At 37.3% G+C, this 25,992-nt stretch overlaps 1 protein-coding gene and 1 pseudogene across 1 annotated transcript; one reads left to right on the top strand and one right to left on the bottom strand.

The window, feature by feature from the left end:
• The first annotated feature begins 13,857 nt into the window (after positions 1-13,857).
• Positions 13,858-13,969, top strand: LOC118579038 (annotated as a pseudogene).
• A 10,629-nt stretch (positions 13,970-24,598) lies between these two features.
• On the bottom strand, positions 24,599-25,537 carry LOC118578664 (olfactory receptor 13D1). The gene has a single exon (XM_036179803.1). It carries the CDS (start codon positions 25,535-25,537, stop codon positions 24,599-24,601), a length of 939 nt encoding a protein of 312 aa, XP_036035696.1.
• Positions 25,538-25,992: the final 455 nt, after the last annotated feature.

The following is a 25,992-nucleotide window of genomic DNA, read 5'->3' as shown; positions in this document are numbered from 1 at the left end:
TCCAAGTCTATCTTTCCATGGTGTTAATCAACTTAATGGCTTTCTTTACTATAGTCCATGTGGCATCATCTTTGTGGAGTCCCGTTATCCTTTTGAATCCTTTTGAAGATTTCAAAGTTGCTGTTAGGCATGGTCATGGTTCCCTGCAGATTTTTTTTTTTCTTTTCTTGTGCCTCCTCTGTGGTTTGGAGCAATCACAGTCTGATAAATGTCTGTCTCTCGGGACCATGAACATTCTTCCCTAGAAGAGAAAATCTTCACAGCAATTTCTCCCCAGCATTTGTCTTACCAAACTTTTCCAAACTGACCTTTGCTGATGCTTTCTTGTAGTACAGCCCTAAACTCAAGTACAGTCTAGCAACTACTAAACAGACTAAGCAGGTTTTGTATATGTGTGTCCATGTATGTATGGAACAGTAATTAGAGAAGGGGAGATCATGAATTTGAGAGGGAGTAGAGAGGGACAGGGAAGAGTTAGGGGAGGGAGAGAGAGGGGAGAAATGATGTAAATACTGTGTTCATGTGTGGCATTTTCAACATGTTAAAGTGTCTTCATTGTTCTGAGTGCTGTTGAAGTGGGAGAAGTTCCCCTTTTATCTTGTAGCTCATTCATGTACGTCTAAACCTTTGAATAGTACAATATTGCTTTTCTTTTCTTTTTTTTAGAAGCATCTTGAAGTTTTTAATTACTCTTTTACCTTCAGATATATTTGAATACTTTTTTAAAAATTTTATAATTTGATTTAATTTTACATATCAGCCATGGATTCCCCTGTCCTCCCTCCTCCTGTGCCCCCCCACACCCTCCTGCCAGCCCATCCCCCATTCCCATCTCCTCCAGGGCAAGAACTCCCCTGGGGATTCAGCTCAACCTGGTAGATTCAGTCCAGGCAGGTCCAGTCCCCTCCTCCCAGGTTGAGAAAAGTGTCCCTGCATAGATAGGCCCCAGGTTCCAAATAACCAGGTCCCAGCTCATGCACTAAGGACAGGTCCAGGTCCCACTGCCTGGGAGCCTCCCAAACAGTTCAAGCTAATCAACTGTCTCACTTATCCAGAGGGCTTGATCAAGGTGGGGGCTCCTCAGCTATTGGTTCATAGTTCATGTGTTTCCACTAGTTTGGCTATTTGTCCCTGTGCTTTTTCCAATCTTGGTCTTAACAATTCTCACTCATACAATCCCTCCTCTTTGTCGTCAATTGGATTCCTGGAGCTTCACCTGGGGAGTGGCTGTGGATCTCTGTATCTGCTTCCCTCAGTCATTGGATGATATTTCTAGCATGGCAGTTAGGGTGTTTGGCCATCCTATCACCAGAGTGGGTCAGTTCGGGCTTTCTCTCGACCATTGCCAGTAGTCTATTGTGGAGGTATCTTTGTGGATTTCTGGGGACCTCTCTAGCACTTTGCTTCTTACTATTCCCATGGGTTCTTCATTTATCATGGTCTCTTATTCCTTGTTCTCCCTCTCTGTTCTTGATCCAGCTGGGATCTCCTGCTCCCCTAAGCTCTCTTTCCCTTGACCCTTGCCCTTCATAACCTGACGTCCAGTTTGCTCATGTAGATCTCATTCATTTCTCTGTCGTTGGGCAATTCCTGTGTCTTTCTTAGGGTCCTGTTTTCTAGGTAGCCTTCCTGGAGTTGTGAGTAGCAGTCTAGTCATCTTTGTTTTACATCTAGTATCCTCTTATGAGTGAGTACATACCATGTTTGTCTTTCTGAGTCTGGGTTACCTCACTCAGGATAATTTTTTTCTAGATCATCCATTTGCCTGCAAACCTCATGATGTCATTGTTTTTCTCTGCTGAGTAGTACTCCATTGTGTATATGTACCACATTTTCTTTACCATTCTTCATTTGAAGGGCATCTAGGTTGTTTCCATGTTCTGGCTATTACAAACAATGCTGTTATGAACATAGCTGAGCATATGCCCTTGTGGTATGATTGAGCATTCCTTGGGTATATGCCCAAGAGTGGTATAGCTGGGTCTTGGGGGAGATTGATTCCTAATTTTCTACGGAAGTGCCATATTGATTTCCATAGTTGCTATACAAGCTTGCATTCCCACCAGCAGTGGAGGAGAGTTCCCCTTGCTCCACATCCTCTCCAGCATAAGCTGTCTTCTACGTTTTTGATCTTAGCCATTCTGACAGGTGTAAGGTGGTGTCTCAGAGTCGTTTTTGATTTGCATTTCTCTGATGATTAGGGATGTTGAGCCATTCCTTAAATGTCTTTCAGCCATTTGAGCTTCCACTGTTAAGAATTCTCTGTTTAGCTCTATAGCCCATTTCTTAATTGAACTGTTGGGTATTTTGATGTCTAATTTCTTGAATTCTTTATATATTCTGGATATCAGCCCTCTGTCACATGTGGAGTTGGTGAAGATCCTTTCCCATTCTGTAGGCTGTCGCTTTATCTTGTTGACCGTGTCCTTTGCTCTACAAAAGCTTCTCAGTTTCAAGAGGTACCATTGATTGATTGTTTCTCTCAGTGTCTGTGCTACTGGTGTTATATTTAGGAAGTGATCTCCTATGCCAATGCATTCAAGACTACTTCCTACTTTCTCTTCTATCAGATTCAGAGTAACTGGATTTATGTTGAGGTATTTGATTCACTTGGACTTAAGTTTTGTGCCCGGTGAAAGATATGGATCTATTTGTAACCTTCTACATATTGACATCCAGTTATGCCAACACCATTTGTTGAAGATGCTTTCTTTTCCCATTGCACAGTTTTGGCTTCTTTGTCAAAAATGATATGTTCATAGGTATGCAGATTAATGTCAGGGTCTTCAATTCGGTTCCATTGGTCCACATGTACCAAACTGTTTTTATTACTGCAGCTCTATAGTAGAGCTTTAGGTCAGGGATAGTGATGCCTCCAGAGGTTGTTTTATTGTACAGGATTCTTTTGGCTATCCTGTTTTTTTTTTTTTTTCCATATGAAGTTGAGTATTATTTTTTCCAGATCTGTGAAGAATTGTGTTGGTAATTTGATGGGGATTGCATTGAATCTGTAGATTGCTTTTGGTAAGATTGTCATTTTTATTATGTTAATTCCGCCTATCCATGAGCATGGGAGATCTTTCCATTTTCTGACATCTTCAATTTCTTTTTTCAGGGACTTAAAGTTTTTGTCATATAGGTCCTTCACTTGCTTAGTTGGAGTTATCCCAAGGTATTTTATAACATTTGTGGCTATTGTAAAGGGTTATGTATCTCTGATTTCCTTCTCAGCCTGTTTATCAATTGTATATAGGAGGGCTACTGATTTTTTTTTAGTTGAGCTTGTATTTTGCTATGTTGCTGAAGGTGTTTATAAGCTGTATCAGTTCTTTGGTCAAATTTTTGGGGTCATTCATGTATACTGTCATGTCATCTGCTAATAGTGAAAGCTTGACTTCTTCCTTTCCAATTTGTATCCCCTTAATCTCCTTATGTTGTCTTATTATTCTGGGTAGAACTTCAAGTACTATATTGAATAAGCATGGGGAGAGCAGAAAGCCTTGCCTTGTTCCTGATTTTAGTGGAATTGCTTTGAGTTTCTCTCCATTTAATTTGATGTTGGCTGTTGGCTTGCTGTAAATTGCCTTTATTATGTTTAGGTATGTTCCCTGTATTCCTGATCTCTCCAAGACCTTTATCATGAAGGGGTGTTGGATTTTGTCTTTTCCTCTAGTTATTTTGTAGCTTTCTTCCCATTTTTTGTTTGTCTTTTCCTCAATTTCATTTTTGATTTCTTCTTTAAAAGTCTCTAGTGTCTTCATGATGTTATTCTTAAGGTTGCGTTCTTCTGCTTCTTCCATTTTGTGATGTTCAGGTCTTTCTGTTGGAGGAGGGCTAGGTTCTGGTGATGCTGCATTGCTCTTTATTTTGTTGTATATACTTCTGCCTTGACAGCTGCCCATCTTCTCATGGATTTGTTCTTGGTCTTATCAGCATTCTTGGTCCAGACAGAGCTCTGGTCTGGATGGGAGCTGGGGCTGGTCTCCAATTCTTAAGAAGTATGTATGTGGGGGTCTCGGGTAGATGGGTGTTGGGGCAGGGTGTGTAGATTGTAGGGTCTGCTGGGGGGTCTAGGAGAAGGGGAACTTTCCCAATGGCCAGAACCTGGGGCTAAGTTGGGCATGTCTTCCCCGGAACGGCTAGTGCCCAGGGATGGGACCTAGGTGTCCAATATTTGTTTTCTAAAGCTCCCTTTTATCACCTTTTTCCAGAATGTGTATTTGATGTGTTTATTCTAATTATTTTTTATCAATAAAAACTCAGGAGTCAGATATCAGGGTAAGAACGTGAATGACCAGAGAAGTGGTGGAGAAGTGACCAGTGTCCTTCTCTCTCTTTCGTTCCTCCATCCAAAAGAACAAGAGCATCTCTAAGCCCCACCCCACTACTTCTTGTCTCTCTCTGTGTCCTCAGTCCTCCAAAACATCAATGACTAATTTTGGTCAGGCAGTAGCTAGCTCTGCCCTCTGATTCAAAGCAAACATTATTGCCAGAATTCTATCAAAATATTACACATTTCCTTCTTTCTGTCTAAATAAAAACAGAAGGTTTTAACTCTAACATAGTAAAACTATATACAATAAGAACAATTATCAGGTATGAATTACATTCACAATGTTCAGTCCAATTGCATTGACAAAATCAGAAAAAATACAACATTATATCTATCCTATCTTGGTGAGTCCAAAGTTTTGTACCTAATTCACTTTCTATCCTAACTTGTATTACCAATCCAAAACTATTCTTTTATGTCTCTCATTATATACTTTACAACTCTTTTGTGAGTTTCTTTTCTAAATTTGGTAACAAGAAAAGCTGTAGCTATAACTGTCTAGTCTTCAACTCCATCAAATCTAAAGAAGGATATAATACTACCTGAGTAAACAGGAAATGCAGAACAAGCAACTTACAAAACTAATAAATGTCAGAGACATCTGGTTGCCTGGACAGTCACCTCAAGGTTCATCTGCAATGTTGAGGCATCCATCTTTAGCCTAGAAGCTTAGAATATCTGACAGACTTTTCTGAGAAGCAGGAATTTTGAAGGACTGTCCCACATTGTCTTGGCAAATTTGGAAGTCACTTTCTTCTGTGTCCTGCTTCTCCAATTTGGACAGAATACTGTTAGCATTTGAGACAAGGGCAGTTTCTTGCCCAGCGGCTAACTTTTGCAACAAAGAAAGCAAACTGCATATGGAGTTTTTTTAATGCCCATCATCTTCTCTGAAATAGATTGGTGCTGCCAGGAGCATATATGTTTCATTGTCATAAAAATCTTAGGTTATTAAAACATCTTAAATGCTATATTCTGTAGATCTCTAAAGTGTTTGAATATCACCTATCTAAAATATATCTATTTGATCCAGAAAACATACCTAACGTGACTACAAGTTTGATTATAATAGGTGACTAACTACAAACCTGCATTTATTATCCTAAATAGTTTGTAATAATAACTTTCGAGGACTAGAAATTTACATTACATTCTTAAATGAGCTGCATAGGTACAATACCTTAAACAAGATTAGAAATGTATGTACAGTATTTTCTAACAAAAATAACCTTAAATTTGTATCAATATACAAAAATATTTTAAACAAGAGTAACATATATACAGTATAACATAAATAACCTCATATTTGTATCAATATACAAAAATCCATATCAATGTAAAATATTTAAGACTAGTAGTTGCTTTTTAGGTTTAAAAGTAAATTAAATAATCTACCCTTTTATCCTATCACTTCTATATCCTCCCTTTTTCTTTTCAGAAAGAGATCCTTGAATCTAATTTCCTTTGTTCTGTTTTTTCCTGACCATAACCAATAACAACTTGTAACCATCTCCCTTAAATGATGAAAAATATTCATAACCCACTGAGTGATCAAAACCCACCAACCCTACCTCTTGGGAATGTGGGCATTGTGTTCTCTAGATTGCTTCTTGTTGTGTGGGAGGCAACAGTATCACTAGGGGACTGCGAGAAAACTGAGATAATGGTCAAATCCTTGGGAGAGCTAGCTACATCATTTGTTGCCAGTCTCTGTGTAATGGGAAAGTATAGGACTTATATGAAGTCCTGGCTGGAGTAGTGCATGAGGCTGGACCGACTCAGAAGCCACTTAGAAATTGCCCTGAGCAGTTTATAGTTCAAAGCTGATCTTTGGGTGGTGTTTGTCAGCTTAGTGGTGTTACCACAATCTAGGTGGAATCGTTGTTGTGGGGTCCTATCATCCTTCTGAAGACCTCAAAGGTCACTGTTAGACCTCAGATGGTCATGGTTCACTGCAGAAAACTTAAATATTTCAATTGTCATATGCAGCATATCTTGAAGAGGTTAAAGTGTCACAATTTGTTAAGTACATCCAGAGTAGACAAACTTAATTCCTAGTTACCTGATAGAGACTCATGTCTAAAATCATGTGCAGGAAGCTAGATTAAGCCTTTTTTGAGAATTAGTATTTTATATGACCATTAATATCACAACAGAAAGTTTAAATATATATATACATATAAATTTTGAGATAAGATTTTTATCTTAAGAAAAGTTTTAGTCAAAATAAAACCAAAGGATTATGAGATAAGTGGTGATACAATAGTCCTTTAATTTTGGTTTCTCTTTTGTCCCTTACCAGGTGGCTTTTCTTACATGAGATAGAAGTTTTTGATTTTCCTTTAACAAGCATGCTTGGGTTTAGAGAAGGAGAGGGCCACGCTCCAATTCCAGAGCCAGCTTTTACTTTTAATTGAACTGGGACTACAAAAAGTCCATTTGTCTTTGCCTTTGCATTTGTCTGTAGAGAATAGAAGAAACAAACATTTGGGAAGATTTATGAAAATCTTATCCTGTTAGAAATGTGCTATACCATTAGGTCATTTTACTCTTTTTCTTGGGACATTTTCTCTGGATAATTTGTACTTCTTCTCAGATATCTCATTTGTCCAGCAATATTCAGATTCCTTAGCTGGATGCCTTCATTCTCCTGGAAAAACAAAATCAAAACCCTGCCCCAACCCTAACTTTGGGGAGTTTCCTTTTTGGAAAGTTATATTTGATCAAATGAAAGGCATTTGTTATTCTTACAAATTAGTTTAGATTGAATGGCTACACTGTTAGATGAACTATTGCCATTTTTAATCAAGAGGTCTCTCCTGTTTGAATCTAATCTTTATCAATTTGATGGCATCCATAGCTTTTCTTCTCTTGTGGAAACAAAAGCAAAACCTATTCCCCAATATAACACATATCCTGTTTTCCATTTTGAGTTCAACACATCTTTAAAGTATACACTCTGATTTAACAGTTATTTCTATTATCCAATGTCTTCTCTGCAGCTGTCATTCCTTTCTTATTCACACTTAAAAATTTAAAGTTAATAAAGCATTGTGTAATCTATCTCTGGGAGTCTTTATTACCCCTTTCTGTTTATTAAGTATATCTTTTAAAGTGTGATTAGATATTTCTATAACTGCTTGCCCTGTAGGATTGGGTGGTATACCTATAATATACTTTATGTTGTAATATGCAAAAAGCTGTTTCATTTTTACTAGAGACATAGGCTGGAATATTGTCAGTCTTAATTTGTACAAGTATCCCATGATTGTCATAACTACTAAAGATGTGTAATTACAGAATCAGTCTTTTTAGAACTCAAAGCAATTGCCCATTGAAATCCTGAATATGTATCTATCGTATGGTGGACATATTTTAATTTTCCAAACTCTGCAAAATGAAGCTCTTCCATTTGCCAAATTTCATTTCTTTGAGTACCCTTTGGGTTACTTCCTGTTGTTAGTGGAGTTTGGTTAGAACAAGTAGGACATTTTCCTATAATTTCCTTGGCTTGTTGACAAGTGATAGAAAAATCTTTTTTTCAAACCTTCACTATTAACATGGTGTTTCTTAGGAAATTCTGAAGCTTCTTGTACATTTTTTTTTATCAATAGATGATCAATTTAATCATTACCTTGTGCTAGAGGGCCTGGTAGACCCGTACTGGATCTGAAATATACTATATACAAGCGATGATTTATATTTCTGATTATTTCTTGTAATTGAATAAGTGACAAAGTTAATTCTGAATCATCTGGGATAAGTTCAGCAATTTCAATATGTTAAATAACTTTTTGCACATTGAGAGTCAGTAACTGTATTAAGAGGAAAATCTATTAATACCATGAAAATAGCATATAATTCTGACTTTTGAACAGAATCATAAGGGCTTTGAGCCACTTTACTTAAATTTTCTGACTTATAACCTGCTTTCCTAATTCATTTGCAATAGTATAGAATGTAGAGGCTTCAGAAATTGATATTTCCTGTACAATGTGAGGAAGAATCCAATTAGATCTCTTTATAAGAGAAGTCTCTTATGTTTGGGATATTTGTTGCTAATCTCTTCCAAAAAAATTACTGCAAGCTCTTTGCCAATGTTCATTTTCTGTCCATAATGAGGAAATTTCAGCATTAATAAAAGGTGCCATAGTTTCTGCTGATCTTTCCCTCCTAATTGACAAAGTCTTAATTTCCCTTTCAGAATCAATTCAGGAACCTTTTCTACACAGGTATTTAATTTTTTTTACTCTGTTTGTATGTTAAAAATATCCATTCCAAGATATTATCTTCTCTCTGCATAAGAATTCCTGTGGGAGAATGCATAGAAGGTAAAATAACCAGAATACAATTAAGCTCTGGATCCAAATGATCCACGTGTGCATCTTGTCATTTCTTTTCTACCAAAACCAATTCTCTCTCTCAGCCTCAGCTGATAATCTTCTCAGACTATGTAAGTCCTTATCATCTTGTAAGTTTTGGAATAAATTAGTTAGTTCTTGAGCCCAGTTGTGGGCCATAGCCAGTTAATATCTCCCAGCAATTTTTGAAAATCATGAGTTCATCTTTACTAAATAGTATCAAAATTCTTTATAAATTTGTACTCTTTATAGCAGCATCTGGGAGCTTTCTAATTATCTCTTCATTATCTGCTTTGTGGTCTGATGTAAATATAACAAATAGGAACAGTTACAGGCTGAAAGAATTGAGGCAGGCTAAGAGAAAAACAGATTCAGTGTTATTCCTGCTTGATTTTGTTGAACTCATGAAACTGTGTAGAAGGAAGCAGGCAAGGTTGCAATCTTAGCCAGATAGGAGGACAGTTACACGTTAGATGCTTGTCTCCTGGATCTACATCCCTGGGCAAATGTATTCTGCAGTTATCTCCTTGGGTAAGCACTTTTGTGCATTTGTGCTATATTCTGTAGCCACTAGATGGTGGCATAAACCAACTTTTCAATGGTGTGTGTGTGTGTGTGTGTGTGTGTGTGTGTGTGTGTGTGTGATTTTTAAGTGTTTAAACTGAAGGTATTTAGAACAACTTAGCTTTCAAGGTACTTTCATTTTGTCTTGAATTTGTTTTGTGTTTATGTGTCTGGTGATGGATTATTTCATAGAGAAAAATGATAACATTTATGGGTTGCACTATTACTACTATCAACAATATTAAGAATTAAAAATATTATCAATAAAAGCAAGAATTAAAATCGGAAAACAACTTTCATGCCACCTTATTAAAAAGAGCCTTAATCATGTCATTGAATACTTATTAAGAAACTATGTGCATTATGTTGTACATTGCTTTAGGGAGGGATAAAGAATTTCAAATACTCTAAGGGGAATTAAAAAACCAACTACTGCATATTTCTTTTGCTTATTAATATATCTTGGTGTTTCTATATTAGACTATTTGCTGGTGTTCTTATTAGAGTAAGTAGCAGAAAAATTGTGAATAGCTCAATATTTAACTGTAGCAAGCACTTATTTAATGATTGTATTAAAAAATTTGTATGTATCATGTCATTTGTAGATATCCTAAAGGAGTTAGCTGTCCTTAGGATTTACATAGGAAGATGGATTTGGTATATGTTAAATTACTTTTCTGAAACGCAGGATAAATGTCACATAGACAGTATTTCTGGATGCTTTTTTATTATTTAACATGGCTTTTCCCCCTTTCCTTGTTATTAGTTAAGACACCTTTTAGCTTTATGTACTCATCTGCATCCTGACGTTTGCTCATGAACATTAAATGCACAATCCTTGTTCAGTGCTCTGGTTTTCTAGATACTTACTAGGTGATGAATTGGCTTTTTAACCTAATTTTACTTGAATCTCACCAATTGATTTTAAAGTATTTTTACAGTTTGTTATATTTTGATTATTGACAATATTGTCTTGAAGATTGGAATATTATCACAAGTACTTGCAGGCTGTGTTCAAACAAGAGGGCCACATTGTCTCCCCCTTGTTAGATGTTTCAGCATACTGCCTAGGATACTTACAAACATTCTAAGATCTAAGTTCAGATGCCCTTTTGTGTCTTTTGAAAGTGTGCAAACGGTTGATGGGAAATCTGAACTTGTTGCCTTAAGAGTTCCTTTCAGAAACATGTCACATTAGCTCTTCAAGACAGATTGATGGTGCTGTAGGACACAGGTCTCCCTTGGCTAGGCCTTCCCTCAGTACTGAGCTTCAGTCTTTTGTGCACTCATTCCTTGGCAACCTCTGCCATGCTTGGCTGCATCCTGGTGTGGACCCTACTGCTTAGTTGCCATCAGATACCTTGTCACAGTTGGGGTGTCTGGATCACAGGAGAGAACCTGTAGAGTTCCTGGGTAGAACTGTGCTTTAGCAGTCAATGGGACAGAAATGACATTCTGCCCTCAACTTTTCTTCTTAATTGTATTAAGGAAAAATAGGGCCTGGATGTCCAGTAGAATGGACAGAGTAGCTGCCGGAGTGATGGCCTGCCTCACTTGAACACTAGAGCTTCTGAAATAGACATTTGTTGCAATGGAGAAAAACTAGCTGTCAGTCTGAGCAGTACTATATTGGGAGAAGAAAATGATTTGAAATAATTTGAATAAAGCAAACAAACAAACCAAGATTAGATATGGAGTTGTTCAGAAGAATTTCCCCACCCTAAAGAGTTCATTTTAACCCAAAGCATGCACCTACTTTCAGCATGAGCAACACATGATATGGCAGAAAGGACATCTCCTTAGTAGAATTTTAAAAGATTTTTCTTCTGTTTCCATTGTTCTTATCTATTGGCTATTGTATTTGGACTCTGTATTAAAAGATTCCTGACAGACTCAGGCCAGGGAAGCAGGTGTGCTAACTCCAGATCTTCACCTCTTCCTCCATTCCTCCAAGTCCTACCCCAAGGCACACCCCCAGCTCTGTAGCAGACCACTCGCTGCACTCTCCGTTCTTTCTCCCACCTCTATCTCTAGTGGATCACACAGATCGTCCCCTCCTATCTTTCTCTTCTGTACTCATCACGTTCTCTCATCCCCCAACTCCAACAGGCATTCCCCGGTAACCAGCAGGCTACTCAGGCCAGGGAAGCAGGTAGGCAATCTTCATATCTTCACTATCACTGTGCTCTTCCATATCCAACCTCCCAGTCTCATCCTCAGCTCTGTAGCAGACCACCTGTTACTTCATCTCACTCTCTGCTCCCATTCCCAGAGCACTAATAAGATCATAACACAGCATCATGCTTTCCTCCCCCCATGTGGACCCCTTAGCATCCCCTTCCAATTCTCTTACCATCTCCATTCTTAATATTCAGCTCCCAATATCTAGGAACACGTTTTACCAGGAACCCCTCCACCCCCATGGCCACACCTATCAGGATCCCAGAAGGATTTTCTACCAGACGACACACAGCCATCACTCTATCCTGAGAACCAGAAAGGGCAACAGAAAGCAAGGAACAAAACACCCATCTAACAAAGACAAGACCATAGTCAGTACCAAGAATTATAATCTTTCCAAGCCATGATGCCTAAATGCAAGCATAAAAACACAATAACAGCCAGGACAGTGTGTCTCTATCAGAGCCCAGCAACCCTACCTCAGTAGGCCCAGAATATTGCAGCATAGCTGAAGTACTGGACAAAGATACTTAAAACAGCCTCAATGGATAGGATAAAGGTCCTTAAAGAAGGAATAAAAGAAAATCCCTTAAACCATTGAGAGAGTACAAAGAGTAGAAGGAAATGAATAAAACAGTTCATGACTGGCAAGTAGAAATAGAATCCACAGAAAAACCCAAACTGAGGGAAATCTGGAAATGAAAAATTTAAGAACTTGAACAGGATCCTCAGAGGCAAGCCTCACCAACAGAATACAAGAGATGGAAAAGAGAATCTCAGGCATTGAAGACACAATAGAAGAAATGGGTATCTAAGTCAAAGAAAATGTTGAATCTTAAAATACATCTGTCCCCAACCTTTTAGAAAATTTGGGAACTATGAAAATATCAAATCTAAAATAATATGAATAGGGGAAGGAGAAGAAACCGAGGTAAAAGGTATGGAAAACAAAATCATAGAAGAAAATTTCCCAAAACTAAAGAAGGAGATGAGAACAAATACAGACCCCTAAAGCCAGGCATTATACAGAAGGTGAGAGACCTTGGAACACTCAGCCCTAAAATGAATGTCTCCATCAAATCTCTCCTCTCAGATATCAGGGAACCCCATGGAATAGGAGACAGAAAGAGTGTAAGAGCCAGAGGCGATGGAGAACACCAAGAAAACAATGTTCTCTAAATCAACAGGCTCGATGCATATATGAACTCAAGTAGACTGAGGCAGCATGCACAAGACCTGCATAAGTCTGCACCATTTGGAGTCCTAGAGCTAAAAGGAGAAGTGGACACTTTACCCCATCCTTAACCCAGGAGCAATCTTCAATTGATGACCACTTACAAATGAAAATTTAGTTTGTTCCAAGAGAGTCTCCCTGGGAAAGCAAACTACTGTTAAGGATAGGCTGTTTGCCCAGCAGTAGATGGCCACCACAAAATGAACTCAATGGCATCTTTGATAAGATAAAATTGAAAAAAATATATATCCTCTCTCTTTTTACATCATAGGTCCTTTGTGTATATATTATGCCTTCCAGTTTAGTGTTTTTTTGGAATTCCTGAGTGTGTGAATGAGTGGACCTCTGTTTCTTGTGCCTTCTCTTGGACTCTTTTCCTGCTGTTCATATACTAATATGATATGTGTAGTTTCAAAAGTATAACTGAAATTCAGTCAAAACACATAAGATTTCAAAAGAATGAAAAACATTGATATTAAAATCACTGCTACATTATAATCAGGAGTTAGTGTTAAGTGCTATCATGACCTTATAATCACACAATTGTAGGAAATATTTACATAGGTGCACAAAGTTGCCCATTAAGACAACTAATGCAAATTATTTAAATAATGAATGGAAAATAAGTCACAGCAACAAATTCCACTGTGTAGCTGTTACCCTAAATAGCTCTTGCTTTTGCAGTGTAAGGATGCCAGTCTTTGGATGACATATCACTATGGCTGTCGTCTTTTTTGAAAGCATTTTCTCTTTTACTATTCATCACTGTGGGGATGCTAGACTTAATCTTTTTTGTTTTTTTTTTTGTTTTTTTGTTTTTTGTTTTTTTGTTTTTCAAGACAGGGTTTCTCTGTGTACTTTTGCGCCTTTCCTGGAACTCACTTGGTAGCCCAGGCTGGCCTCCAAGTCACAGAGATCCGCCTGGCTCTGCCTCCCGAGTGCTGGGATTAAAGGCGTGTGCCACCACTGCCTGGCACTAGATTTAATCTTATCATTTATGCCAATGTGTGTTTATAATCAGCTTTACTGTAAGTAAATTTGTGTCAACATTAAAAGACTGGAAATAGGAAAAAATCTTTGTGGAAGTCTTCCAGTGACGTGGGTCTGGAGAGACGTGAGCTTCATATTCCAAATTGTTTTCTTTACCTAAAAAGGCAATTCATTGTTTTAAAAATATAAGTACTATGTTTTATGCAAGGAGAGAAAGATAGCACTCCCCTGACAATGGTGGGCCTAACAGCAGGACCAGTGGTTAAAGCAGTGCCATGTGATGACTGGTTTTAAACTCTTCTTTTTATTTCCTAGTTTCCCTAACTTTGGAGACTACATCAATGTAGTGAGACTTTTTCTATCCCATCATCCAGCTGCCAAATAAGACTTCTTATTAATCATGACAGCTTGCCTATAGCTTGGGCCTGTTCCTAACTAGCTCTTATAACTTAAATTAACCCATTTATATTAATCTACATTCTATCATGTGGCATTACCTCTCTTCAATCTTGCACCTCCTGTTTCCTCTTCATGTCCCTGGCATCTCCTTCATGCATAGATTCCTCCTCCTCTTCTTTTCTCTCCCCAGAAGTCCCACCTATATCTCCTGCCTAGCTATTGGCCATTCAGCTTTTTATTACACCAATCACAACAAATACATCTTCACACTGTGTACAAAATCCCACAACATTTCCCTCCTTTCTTTTGTCTACATAAAAAGGAAGGGTTTTAACGCTAACATAGTAAAACTATATACAATAAGACAATTATCAAGTAAGAATTATATTCACAATGTTTAGTCCATATGTATTTGGCAAATTCATATAAAGTACTGCATTATCTATCCTATCTTAGTGAGTCCAAAGTTTTATACCTAAAACATTTTATATTATAACTTGTATTAACATCCTAAAATATCTTTTTAGATCTAAAAACATGTTATTAGAAGAACAACTTAAGCTTTTATGTTGCTCAACCATATAAACTTTATCTCTTAAGTAAGTTTCTTTTTCTTGAATTTGGTAATAAGGGAAACAGTATACTATCTAATCTTCAATCCCCAACAGAGATCCAAGAAGGATAAAAAAAATTACCTGAGTAAACAGAAAGCACAGAGCAAGTAATTTCCCAAACTATAGAAATGACAGAAACAACTGGCTGCCTGTACAGTTACCTGAGGTTTCTCTGCAATGTTGGGGCATCAATCTTCAGTCTTCAGGCCTAGAATATCTGACAGACATTTTTGTGAAGCAGGAAATTTTTGAAAGACTGTCTTACTTTGTCTTGGCAAAGTTCGGCAGTCACTTTCTTTTGTGTCCTGCTTGTCCAATTTGGATAGCATTCTGTCAGCAATTGAGACAAGGGCAGTCTAACTTTGCCACAATAAAGGCAAACTCCTCCTGGAGGTTCTTTGATTCCCATCATCCCTTTTTGAAATAAATTGGTGCTGCCAGGAACAGACATGTTTTACTGTCATTAAAAGCCTTAGGTTATTAAAACATCTTAAATGCCATATTCTGTAGGTTTCTGAAGTGTTTTAAGACCATATTTCTATAAAAAATGTATCTGTTTGACCTTGAAGACATACCTAACATGGCCACAAATTTGATTGTTGGATGACTAACTACTAACCTGTATTTCTTAATTATCATAAATAGTTTGTAATAAGAACTTTCAAGGACTAGAAATTTACATTACATTGTTAAATGAGCTACATATATATATATATATATATATGGGATCAATTGTCACTGAGTTTGATATTTGAAAGAGGCATATCCATGCTACTAGCGTCTTTTCTATGACTACCCTTACTTGACAGGTAAGTCCTCATATCTATGTAGCTTCCCTTCTCATTTAAAAAAGGCATCACAATTTCTTCCTTATATTCTGAAATGTTTTAATAGTACCTAACTCATGTTCCTAAACAAACTCCCTCTTTTCTCTTTCATTCTCAGGGAATGTTACACTCTATTCTGTTTCACACAGCAGGCACCATCACACTCTATTTTGCCTATTTGGTACTATAGTGACCTATATTCTGGGTTTTTGTTGTTGCTGTTCCTTTCTTACTCATATTCATGTTCTTTTGTAATGATGATGTTTAAATGTTACTAATTAAAACAGAAACAGCCAACAAGAATCTCAAAGAATTGGACTTACCAAAGGGAACAAAGAAAATAACTTAGAGTGGGCTGGTTTGTTTCCATCATTTTCTTGTAACCTGTGTATGCCTGTCTTGTGGCTTACTCCTTCCCCTCCCATTCTGCAGCACTTCCATACATTTATTCTATAGATGATGCTTTGGAGAGGGACTTCACAAACAGCTTCTCACATCATGCTAAGTGGAATCACTGCATCAGCATTTGCTTTTCTGTTCATAATATCCATTCAGTGAAGGGAATTTAGTCTCTACCACAGAAATCAGTAATAAAAATCTGGATTCTAATACATTTTAGGCTATATGTATAAGTGAAAATATTATTTGTGTCATGTTTTAAACTCTCTTAGCAGTAAATTTTTTCATATAAATGTTTTTAAATTAAATTTTTAGATTTTTTTCCATGTTTTGTTATGCTCTCCTTGCCTTATTTAAGGTACACATTTTATTTCCCTGTGTTTGGAGTATTCATTTATATTTTCCTTTAGCTGATTTGTAGTTCCCTCTTAGGTTATATACTGTTTCACTTAGCATATGAACTGCTATATATCCCAGGATACTTCTGCTCTCTGTAGTCTAAGGTATTTATCATACCTGTTTCTGTTTCTTTAGGAAAGAAAGCAAGCCTATTTATTTATTGATTGAATCACAAGTTACTTTGTTAAGCACACCATTCTTTTTTTTAATTGAAAATAGATTATTTTCTCATATAATATATCCTGACTATAGTTTGCCCTCCCTCTACTCCTCCAAGTTCCTCCCCACCTCCCTCCCTTTCTGTCTATCATTAGAAAACAATAGGCTTCTAAGAGATAAAAACCCAGAACAACGAAATAATATATAATAAGACGAAGCAAAAACTATCATATCAAAGTTGGACATGGCAACCCAACAGTAGGAAAAGAGTTCCAAGAGTAAGGACAAGTCAGTGACCCACTCATTCTCACAGCCAGGAGTCCCATAAAAATACTTAGCTAATAGCTATAATATATGTGCAGAGGACTCTGTGTAGACTCTGTGCTTGTTGCTTTAGTCTCTGTGAGCTCACATGTGCCTGGCTTAGTTGATTCAGAGGGCTTTGTTCTCCTGGTGTCCTCCATCCCCTCTGTGTCTTACAGTCTTTCTGCCTTCTTAGGAAATAAGTATTTTAGTGTCAAAGAACCAACATAATTCAGACTACTTTCTGTAGCCATGATGCAGCAGCTTATAAATCCATATTAAAAAGAACAACTCCAAAGTTTAGTTTAAACACGGAATCTTAAAAAAAAATATGCAGTGCTACCCACCACAAAAATACTTCTAAACAATTCTCAGATTACAAATATCATGATGGAAAAATCAAAATATTCATAAACTTAAGGATAACATTAGTATTTGCTATTAAAAGGAATAATGGATAAAGGAATTTTTATGGTTCAATACATATACTGAGAAATAAACACTGTCAATACATGGGAATCTCCAGGAGCTAGAAAAAGAGGAAGAAAAGAAATCTGATGACATTTAGAAACAAAGTGTGAGATTTTATAAGGCAACTACAACAAAAGTACACAAGTAATTAAAAATGGACAAAGAACTAAATAGGAGTTACTCTCCAAATAGGTCCTGTAGATGGCCTTTCCTGTGACTCCTCAGTCTTATCAACATTGTCTACTATTTGAGCACAAATTCATTTTAATATGTCATTTCCATCTACTTGTCTGATAGTAACTTCATTTGTTACTGTCTCTGACATGCATTTTTCTCTTTCAAAATGCTTTGAATTTTAAAACTTTTGTTTAGAAACATAAAATTTAAACTGAGTAGGTACATGGCTAGTAATAGCAGTGTTCGTTATATTAAGTGAAATTTTGTAATTTTATAAATATAATGGTAACGAAGCTTCCAGATTAATACTAGTAATCACCTGAATTATTGTTATTACACAGCTGCTATGCAGTTATGTTGTCTTCAACCAATAATAACTGACATTTATTTTGTCCTTCATCTGGTGTGAGAAGGTACAGGGAGGAACCAACTCTGATAATTTGTGGATTGCTTGATTTAAATTTTAACTTAATGTTTATTAAGTTTCTATATCAGAAAGGCTCTCGGAAAATGTGTCTGACTATGAAACTTCATTGTTTTAAGAATAGCAGTTATACAATAAATGGGTAATTGTGTAGATATATATAGATGTTATGAATACCTTCCTGGCTTTAATTATATTAGTTGTTGAGTAAAAATTGTAAGAAAAACCATCTCTTCTTTGTTTGTTGAAGTTCACGTAGCCTAACATGCCTGAGAAAATAGTGTTCTTATTAGAAATAGCTAAAACTTCAAGAAAGAATGTTGAAAACAGGGCATTGTGTCAACTTGATTCTGATAAATCTGATGTATTTCTTCTTTTTCTTTTTCTTCCCATGTACTAATCTCCTGGGAATAACAAGTAAAACCCTGTCAAGGCTATGCATAGTAAATTAAGTTTCACAGGGACCATTAAACTTTATTTTTAATTTCTCACTTGCAAGAGTTGTAAGTACCTATTAAGTTTTGCTTTTAAAAATAACAGAACTTTTTTTTTTTTAAGCTAAGAGAACTTGCAATAAAGTTTTCACAGGAACTATTAAATTTATTTTAAGATTTTCTCTTGTAAGAGTTGTAAGTAGCCTAATTAAAAAGTTTTGACTGTTGAAAAACAGTTAAAACTTTTTCCCAAGTTAAGTTTAAGAAGATTTGTATTTGTTGCAGGATAAAGCTTCTCTGATGACAGCTGAGCAAGACACTGATACATGGGTATAGCAGAATGTCCTTAGGAGTCATTTTATTGCTGTGTGTGTTCCTTTAGCAGAACAGTAGTATTTGGTTTTTCCCTGGGTCTGTGGCCTGTCTAGTCTCAGGATTTTGGCCAGCCAAGCCGTATGGTTTCCATCTCATGGAGTGGGCCTTAGCTCAAATCAGATATTGGTTGGTTACTACCACAAACTTTGTGGCACTATTGTACCAGCATATCTTGCTGGCAGGTGACCATTGTAGATTGAAGGGTTTGTAACTGGGTCAGTGTTCACCTTTCTCCTTTGATAGTGTTCAAAGTACCCATAAAAACTAGTCTGTAAGGGTGAAGGCTCTAGATAGGCACCAGCTTAACTTTTCTGTGTTCAACAAGTTGTGTAGATGCTGTCTTCAGCAATGGGATCTTACCATCAGGTTGTTCAGAGCCACCAATAACCTTGGCAATACCCTAGCTTGGTTAGGGATTCCCATGGGACTTCTTTGATCAAGAATTTGATTAGTTGTGATCCATTCTCAGTACTGGAAGCTTCCTTTGGTGACAAAAGATATCCAGTTGGGGCTCTGTCTCCCCTGTTACTTAGTGATTTCATTTAGATCAGCTTTGTGTTTGTGTATCTTTTAGGAATCTTCAGAGAGGGGGAGACCTTGGAACATTCAACCCTAAAAGGGATTTCTTCATCAAATCCATCCCCTGAGGCTCAGGGAACTCTGAGGAAGAGGAGACAAAAAGAGTGTGAGACCCAGATGGGACTGAGGATACCAAGGAGTCAAAGCCTTCTAAATTCAGCACAGATGAACTCATAGAGTTAGTGGCAGCGTTCATAGGGCCTGTGTGGGTCTGCCTCCGATGGGTCCTAGAGATAAAAGGAAAGTGGACACATGCCCCATCCCTAATTTAGAAGCAATACCCAATAGACAGTCACTTGCAAGTGAAAAATTTGTTTTCTCCAAGTGAGTCTCACTGGGGAAAAAACTATTCTTAAGGGTAGGCTGCATGCTCAGCAGTAGATGGCTAACACAAAAAAACTCAATAGCATCTTTCAAAGTTCTTTGTTTCACAATGTTAGGGCATTTTTTTTTTCTTTATATTACACGTCCTATGTATATATAGTATGGCTTTTGGTTTTGTGTTTTTGTGGGATTCTTGTGGGTGTGAATGCATGTGTATCAGTTTCTAAAATGCATTTCATGTGCCTTTTCTTTGGCTCTTTCTCTTTCTTGCTTAGTTGTTATATCCTATTCTAATTTGTTTTTGCTTTATTTTTATTCTTTAGATGCCTTTTTTTCCTAAGGAGATATAGAAAGGGTGTGGATCTGGATGCAAGAGGGGGTGAGGATTAGTAGGGGGAGTGGAAAAACAATCAAAACATATTGTATGAAGAAATCTATTTTCAATAAAAGAAAAAAATAAGATTTATAGTTATATCATTTAGGATTCAATTTCTACCTTTCACTCAGTCACAGATAAATTCTTCTAAGGACCGTATACCTCACAAATTTTATATATTTCTTCAATAAAATCATGTGCATTCTAAAACTTTTACAAATAAGGGGAGCAGATAAAAGATAATGCTAAGCATCATGTACCTGCCATCAGCTTCTGCCTTTCATATTTTACTGTATTTATTTAGAGTGATGAGTCTGATCTCTGTTCCTCCTTTAAGTGTGAGTCATGTTTTGGATGTATTTTAAAGGAAGCTGTAGATGTCATTACCTTTTTTTCTCATAAGTACTTCATCATGTCTTTCATTACAGTTAAATATTTATGGTTTTCATTTCAATTAGAATTTTACAGGGAAGTGGATATGATCCGCTGGTCCTGACCAATAAGGAATCTCCAATTGACAACTGCTTGCAAAGGAAAAATTAATTTTCTTCAACACAGTTTCACTGAATATATAAACCACACTTAAGGGAGGCTCTATACCCAGCAGTAGATAGCCAACACAGAATCAACCCAATGGTGTTTTGTAGGGTTTTTTTGGTGTGTAATATTGATTTGTTTGGATACTTTTATCTTCCTAGTCTTGTGCTTGCATATTATGGGTTTTGATTTTGTGTTTTTATGGTTGTTTGTTTGTGTGTGTATGTATGTATGCATGTATGTATGTATGTATGTGTATGTGTCATTGTTAAGTTACAGGTTCAGTAAACTAGTTCAGGGATTACATCTGTATATAACTGGGCTGGGTAGACCCTGTCAATCTGTTAGAATCTTTCAATGTCCAGAATGAAGAAAACCATATATACAATGAGGGAATATCATTTTAACTTATGATATTGCTACAGAAGTTGCACGTATTACATGTATTACACTGACACTCTGTACACTTAAAAAATAAATTCTCTTAAAAGACAAATATGGGCCAATAGGATGGCTTAGCGATTACAGATGCTTGCCACCAACAATGATGACTTGAGTTCCATACCTAGGAAGGAGAGAACTGACTAATGAAAATGATCTCCTGACCACCACATCTGTGCCACCCTGTGTGCACACACACATACACACACAAATGAGTGTAATAAAAATTATTTTATAAAAAACAAATAGACCATATAAAAAAGTAAAATAGTGATTCAATGAATCATCTGATAAAAGTCTACTTTGTTATAATTGGTGGGCTTCCAAAGCCCAATAATTCACAGCTCTTCCCCTACTGAACTTTCAATAAACCAACAGCTGTGTGCTAGTTAGAGAGAATGTGGATCTTTGCACAATGAGTACTTCAGCTTAACTGCATTGCTGTAGAGTTTAAGTGGAGGGAACCAAGGGAGAATGACGACAACACTTGAGGTCAGAGGAGATACTTGGAGAGATGTGGTGAGTTTGTAGAGATAGGCCAGACTGACGGGGTTTTAGAATAACAACTGTCAGGATTGCTCAGACAATTGGGAAAAACCTTATTTTCTTCAGTACAAGAAAATGTTGGTCACATGTTGGTTCATTCAGTCATCCAGCACACACTGTAGCTGGTTTCTTTTCACTCTTTATTCTTTGGAGGTTCTGCCACCCAGATCTTAAATAAATACAAGGAGACTTATTCTTACTTATGAATGCCCAACCTTAGCTTGGCTTGTTTCTAGCCAGCTTTTCTTTATTTAAATTGTACCACCTAACTTTTGCCTCTGGCCTTTTACCTTTCTCTATTCTGTGTGTCTTTCTTTACTTTTTACTCAATTGCTGGCTGAGTAGCTGTGTGGCTGGTCCCTGACATCCTCCTCTCCTTTTCTCACTCCTTCTCCCTCCCCTCTTCCTTTTATTATTTCTGCCTGCCAGCCCTGCCTATTTATTTTTCTTGCCTAGCTATTGGCCATTCAGTTCTTTATTAGACCAGTCAGGTGTTTTAGACAGGCACAGTAACACAGCTTCACAGAGTTGAAGAAATGCAGCATAAAGGAATGCAACACATCTTTGCATCATTAAACAAATATTGCACAGCATGAATGAATGTAATATCTTAAACTAATATTCCACAACAACACACTTTTTTTTTTTTAATGGGAGAAAGGGTTTATTTTGGCTCAGAGTTCTAAGGTATAACCCATCATAGGAAATCATGGCAACAGGAGCTTACAGCAGCTACACCTTCTCCTTTTGATGCACCCCAAAGATACTACCAAGACAATCCCCTAAAGCATGTGTGGAGGCTCTTATCTCCCAAGTGATCCCCCCCCCCCATACTAATGATTATTTTGTTTATTTTTGTGACAGGTAGTGCAGGGTGACATTGAAGTTAAGATTTGCTTTGACAAATCATATCGGAGGACAAAAATTCCTTGTGCATGTGAATGAGGTGTGTGCATATGTGGTGTATGTGCATGTGTGTGCATTCTGTAGACACGTGGAGGCCACAGGAAGACATGAGGCATCTTGCTCTCTCTCTCTTTCCATCTTAGTCACTTGAGATAGGGTGTCTCATGGAACCTGGAACTAGGCTGGAAGCTAGCAAGCCCCACTAATCAGTTGTCTCCACACCGCTAAGGTTATGGGCTCCTGTGAGGCCAAGTCTGGCTTTTTAAATGGGTGTTAGCATCTGAATTCCAGTCCGTGTGTGTTCATGCAGCAAGCACTCTCTTCCACTGAGCCATCTCTAACTCTTAGGGAAAAAATGCTTAACTTGAGAGTTTTCACAGCCCTTCTTCCATAACAGGCCCAGATTTCTCAACTTCTTTAAAATCCATCTTTCTCCAAATTCCTTGCCTTTGCAGGATAGGTTATTTTGCATGAAAAAGATTACCGTGATTAAGGGAGGAGCAGAGGAGAGGTTGAAAAAGCTGTAGGATGATTGGGCAATAAGAAATGTTGGAAAGATGCTTTGAAGCAGCTGTGTGCTAAAATGCAATAGGGCTTTTATAAGTACTGCTGTGGTATAGCAGTTTTAAAGAAACTCAAGCAGGGATGTTAAAAGTACTTTTGTTTGATTCCAATCATGGTTCTTTGTTTGGTAAGAAGGAACCATATTGATGCTGGTTTTGTCAGGGTTGTGATGATTATTCCAGTACTCATAATAAGAGGGAGACAATGGGCTGTGTTCTTTCTTTATTTGGCTTTGTATTGAATGAGCACAAATCCTAAGTGAACATGATGCACTTTTCTAACAAAGCATACCACTCAAGTTTGTAGACTGACTTTTAAAATACATCACACCAGTCAAATTGTTTGTAGACTGGCTTTCAATATTTTAAAATGATTGCTGGTGAGGAACAGCTAAAATGAAAACTAAATTCCAGGAAAATATAAATATCTTTCATCAAGTTTTGGGGAGGTGAGTGGACTACTTACATGTATGTGCATGGTCAATGGAGATCAGATTATTATGCTGAAGTTATTGAAGGAAGTGTGGGCTGGTGAGATGACTCAGCAGGTAAACTTAATTGCTGCCAAGACTGATGGCCTGAATTTGATCCCTAGCGCCTACATGGTGGGAAGAGAGAACTGACTCCTACAAGTTGTTCTCTGACCTCTACACTTGCTTTGTGGCATGTAAGTATATATATATACAGAATGAATAAATAAATGTGTTTTAAAAAACCCATGGACGCTGGAATCTTGGGACTAATTTAAATCTTTTAACTTTTTCCTCAACAATAAGATTAGGGAAAGATAGGAACAAGGAGTTGGCAAGGGGATATTTAGTTAGGAATATATGATTGTAAACAGCAAGAATCCAGTTAAGAATTGGGTAGGTTATTGGCTCATAACCAAAAAAATAATTGTGAATTTTTCTTTAGCCACAGCTGGATCAAGGAGTTAAAGTAACAGCACCAGATGCCTTCTCTTTCCTTCAAACACACCCCCTTGCCTTCCATTTAGGCCTCTTCTGGGTTCTGGCAGAGAATTGGCCTCAGATTCTGTTTCTTCACCAACCTTAGCAGGAAGAATGCTGCTTTCTCAAACTGAAGCAGCATTTGGGGCTGAGTGTGATTCGCCTGATGTAGCTGACTTGCTGTGTGGAATCATTCACTAGGGGAGAGATAGTCTCTTAATTGGCTAGGCCTATGCTCAGTGCTTACCACTATTTCCAGAAGGTGAGGTTAGCCTTTCCCAACACCACCTGGGCTCAAAGGAAAATCTAGTAAGTTGTAAAAGGAAAGGATATTTTCTTTTACCATTAGAGGGGATTCTAGATCATAAAATAATGGCTGTTGAGTTAAAAGTGAATGTAAAAGAGACTAAAAAAAAAAAGAAGTAGATGATGGATGAAGGGAAACACAAGAAAGAAATGGCACAGAGAAAAGCAAGACAAAATGAGAGAAAAAGAAATAGAGGATGAAATGGAGATAGAAGAAATGAGAAAGACTGAGTTATTGAAAAACTACAAGAGATTGATTAGAAGAGCTGCATATAGTGAGAGAGTCTGCAAATGCTATAATATTCAGAAGGTTCACTTGACATATGTCAAAAAGAATGGCAGTTTCATCCTTGGCCTTTCAAGAAGACTTTGAAAACACAGCATCTTATTTGATACCAGGCTGAGTATCATAGGCCTCAAGGCTTTTCATACTTTCTGTAGATACAAATGTTTACTCAAAATTTTCTTCACAGCTTCTTTTACCTCCTTATTCCTCAAGCTGTAGATGATGGGGTTTAGCATTGGAGTCACCACTCCATAAGATAGTCCAATGATTTCATCAGATGCTTTGGTGAGCTTTGACTTGGGTTTCATATACATAAAAAGGGCTGAACCATAGAATAAGATGACCACAGTTAGGTGGGCTGAACAGGTAGAAAAGGCTTTCTTTCTTCCTTCAGCAGAATTAATTCTCAGGATGGAAGAAAGGATAAAAATATAGGATACAAAAATTAACAGCAGAGGAATAATTAACAAAGCAATACTGGCCACAGTCATAATAAGCACATTCATGGTGATATCTGAGCACACGAGTTTAAGAAGAGCCAGGATCTCACAGGTAAGGTGATCAATGACATTATTACCACAGAAAGGTAATACCATTGTCAAGACTGTTTGCACTAGAGAGTTTAGACAGCCTATGACCCAGGACCACACAGCCATGTGCACATATAACACCTTGTTCATGATTATAGGGTACCTCAATGGATTGCAAATGGCTGCATACCTATCATAGGCCATCACAGCCAGCAGGACACACTCTGTGGAGCCCAAGCCAAGGGAGATAACCATTTGCAGAGCACAACCAAGGAAGGAGATGGACTTTCTCTCTGACATAAACATTATAAGCATTTGAGGAATGGATGAGGATGTGTAACAGATGTCCAAAAAGGAAAGGTTCCCAAGAAAGAAGTACATGGGGGTATGGAGTCGGGAGTCCAGGACACTAATGATAATGAGGAGACTGTTTCCCAGAAGGATTATCAAGTACATGATGAGACAGATCACAAAGAGAAAAAGCTGGAGTTCTGGATACTGGGAAAGCCCCACAAGAAAGAATTCTGTCACTGCAGAATAATTTCCCATCTTCACATACTTACCTCACCTGCAGAATTCATACAAGGAAGGACTCAAGGAAACTTAGGATTTTGATAGCAATTCATAAGGTAACTTTCACATGCATTATCTTCTTTGGTTCTTAGAAAAGTTCCTTGAATCAGCAATGGCAGAGTTATTATATTTTCCACTAATAATAAAAGAGACAAAGACAGGTAATATTGCTTAGCATCAAATGGCAGCAGAGACATGTAATTGTGCTAGGAAGTGGCAGGTCCCTAATTGAATGCAATCTCAGGTCAACTTTTTTCAAGGGTGACCACATAAGTATTTTTATTAATGAATATTTTGAAATAAAACTGTATCTTTTTTTTGAGACAGGTTTTCTCTGTGTAGTCTTGGCTGTCCTTGAACTTGCTGTGTAGACCAGGCTGACCTCAAACTCAGAGATCCACTTGCCTCTGCCTCCCGAGTGCTGGGATTAA

This window comes from Onychomys torridus, chromosome 2, assembly GCF_903995425.1.
Source record: "Onychomys torridus chromosome 2, mOncTor1.1, whole genome shotgun sequence".
Lineage (NCBI taxonomy): Eukaryota > Metazoa > Chordata > Mammalia > Rodentia > Cricetidae > Onychomys > Onychomys torridus.
This window is presented reverse-complemented; position numbering and strand designations above follow the sequence as displayed.

Coding starts and splice junctions, on each gene's coding strand:
- LOC118578664 (XM_036179803.1), bottom strand. CDS start 25,537: ATGGGAAATTATTCTGCAGTGACAGAATTCTTTCTTGTGGGGCTTTCC.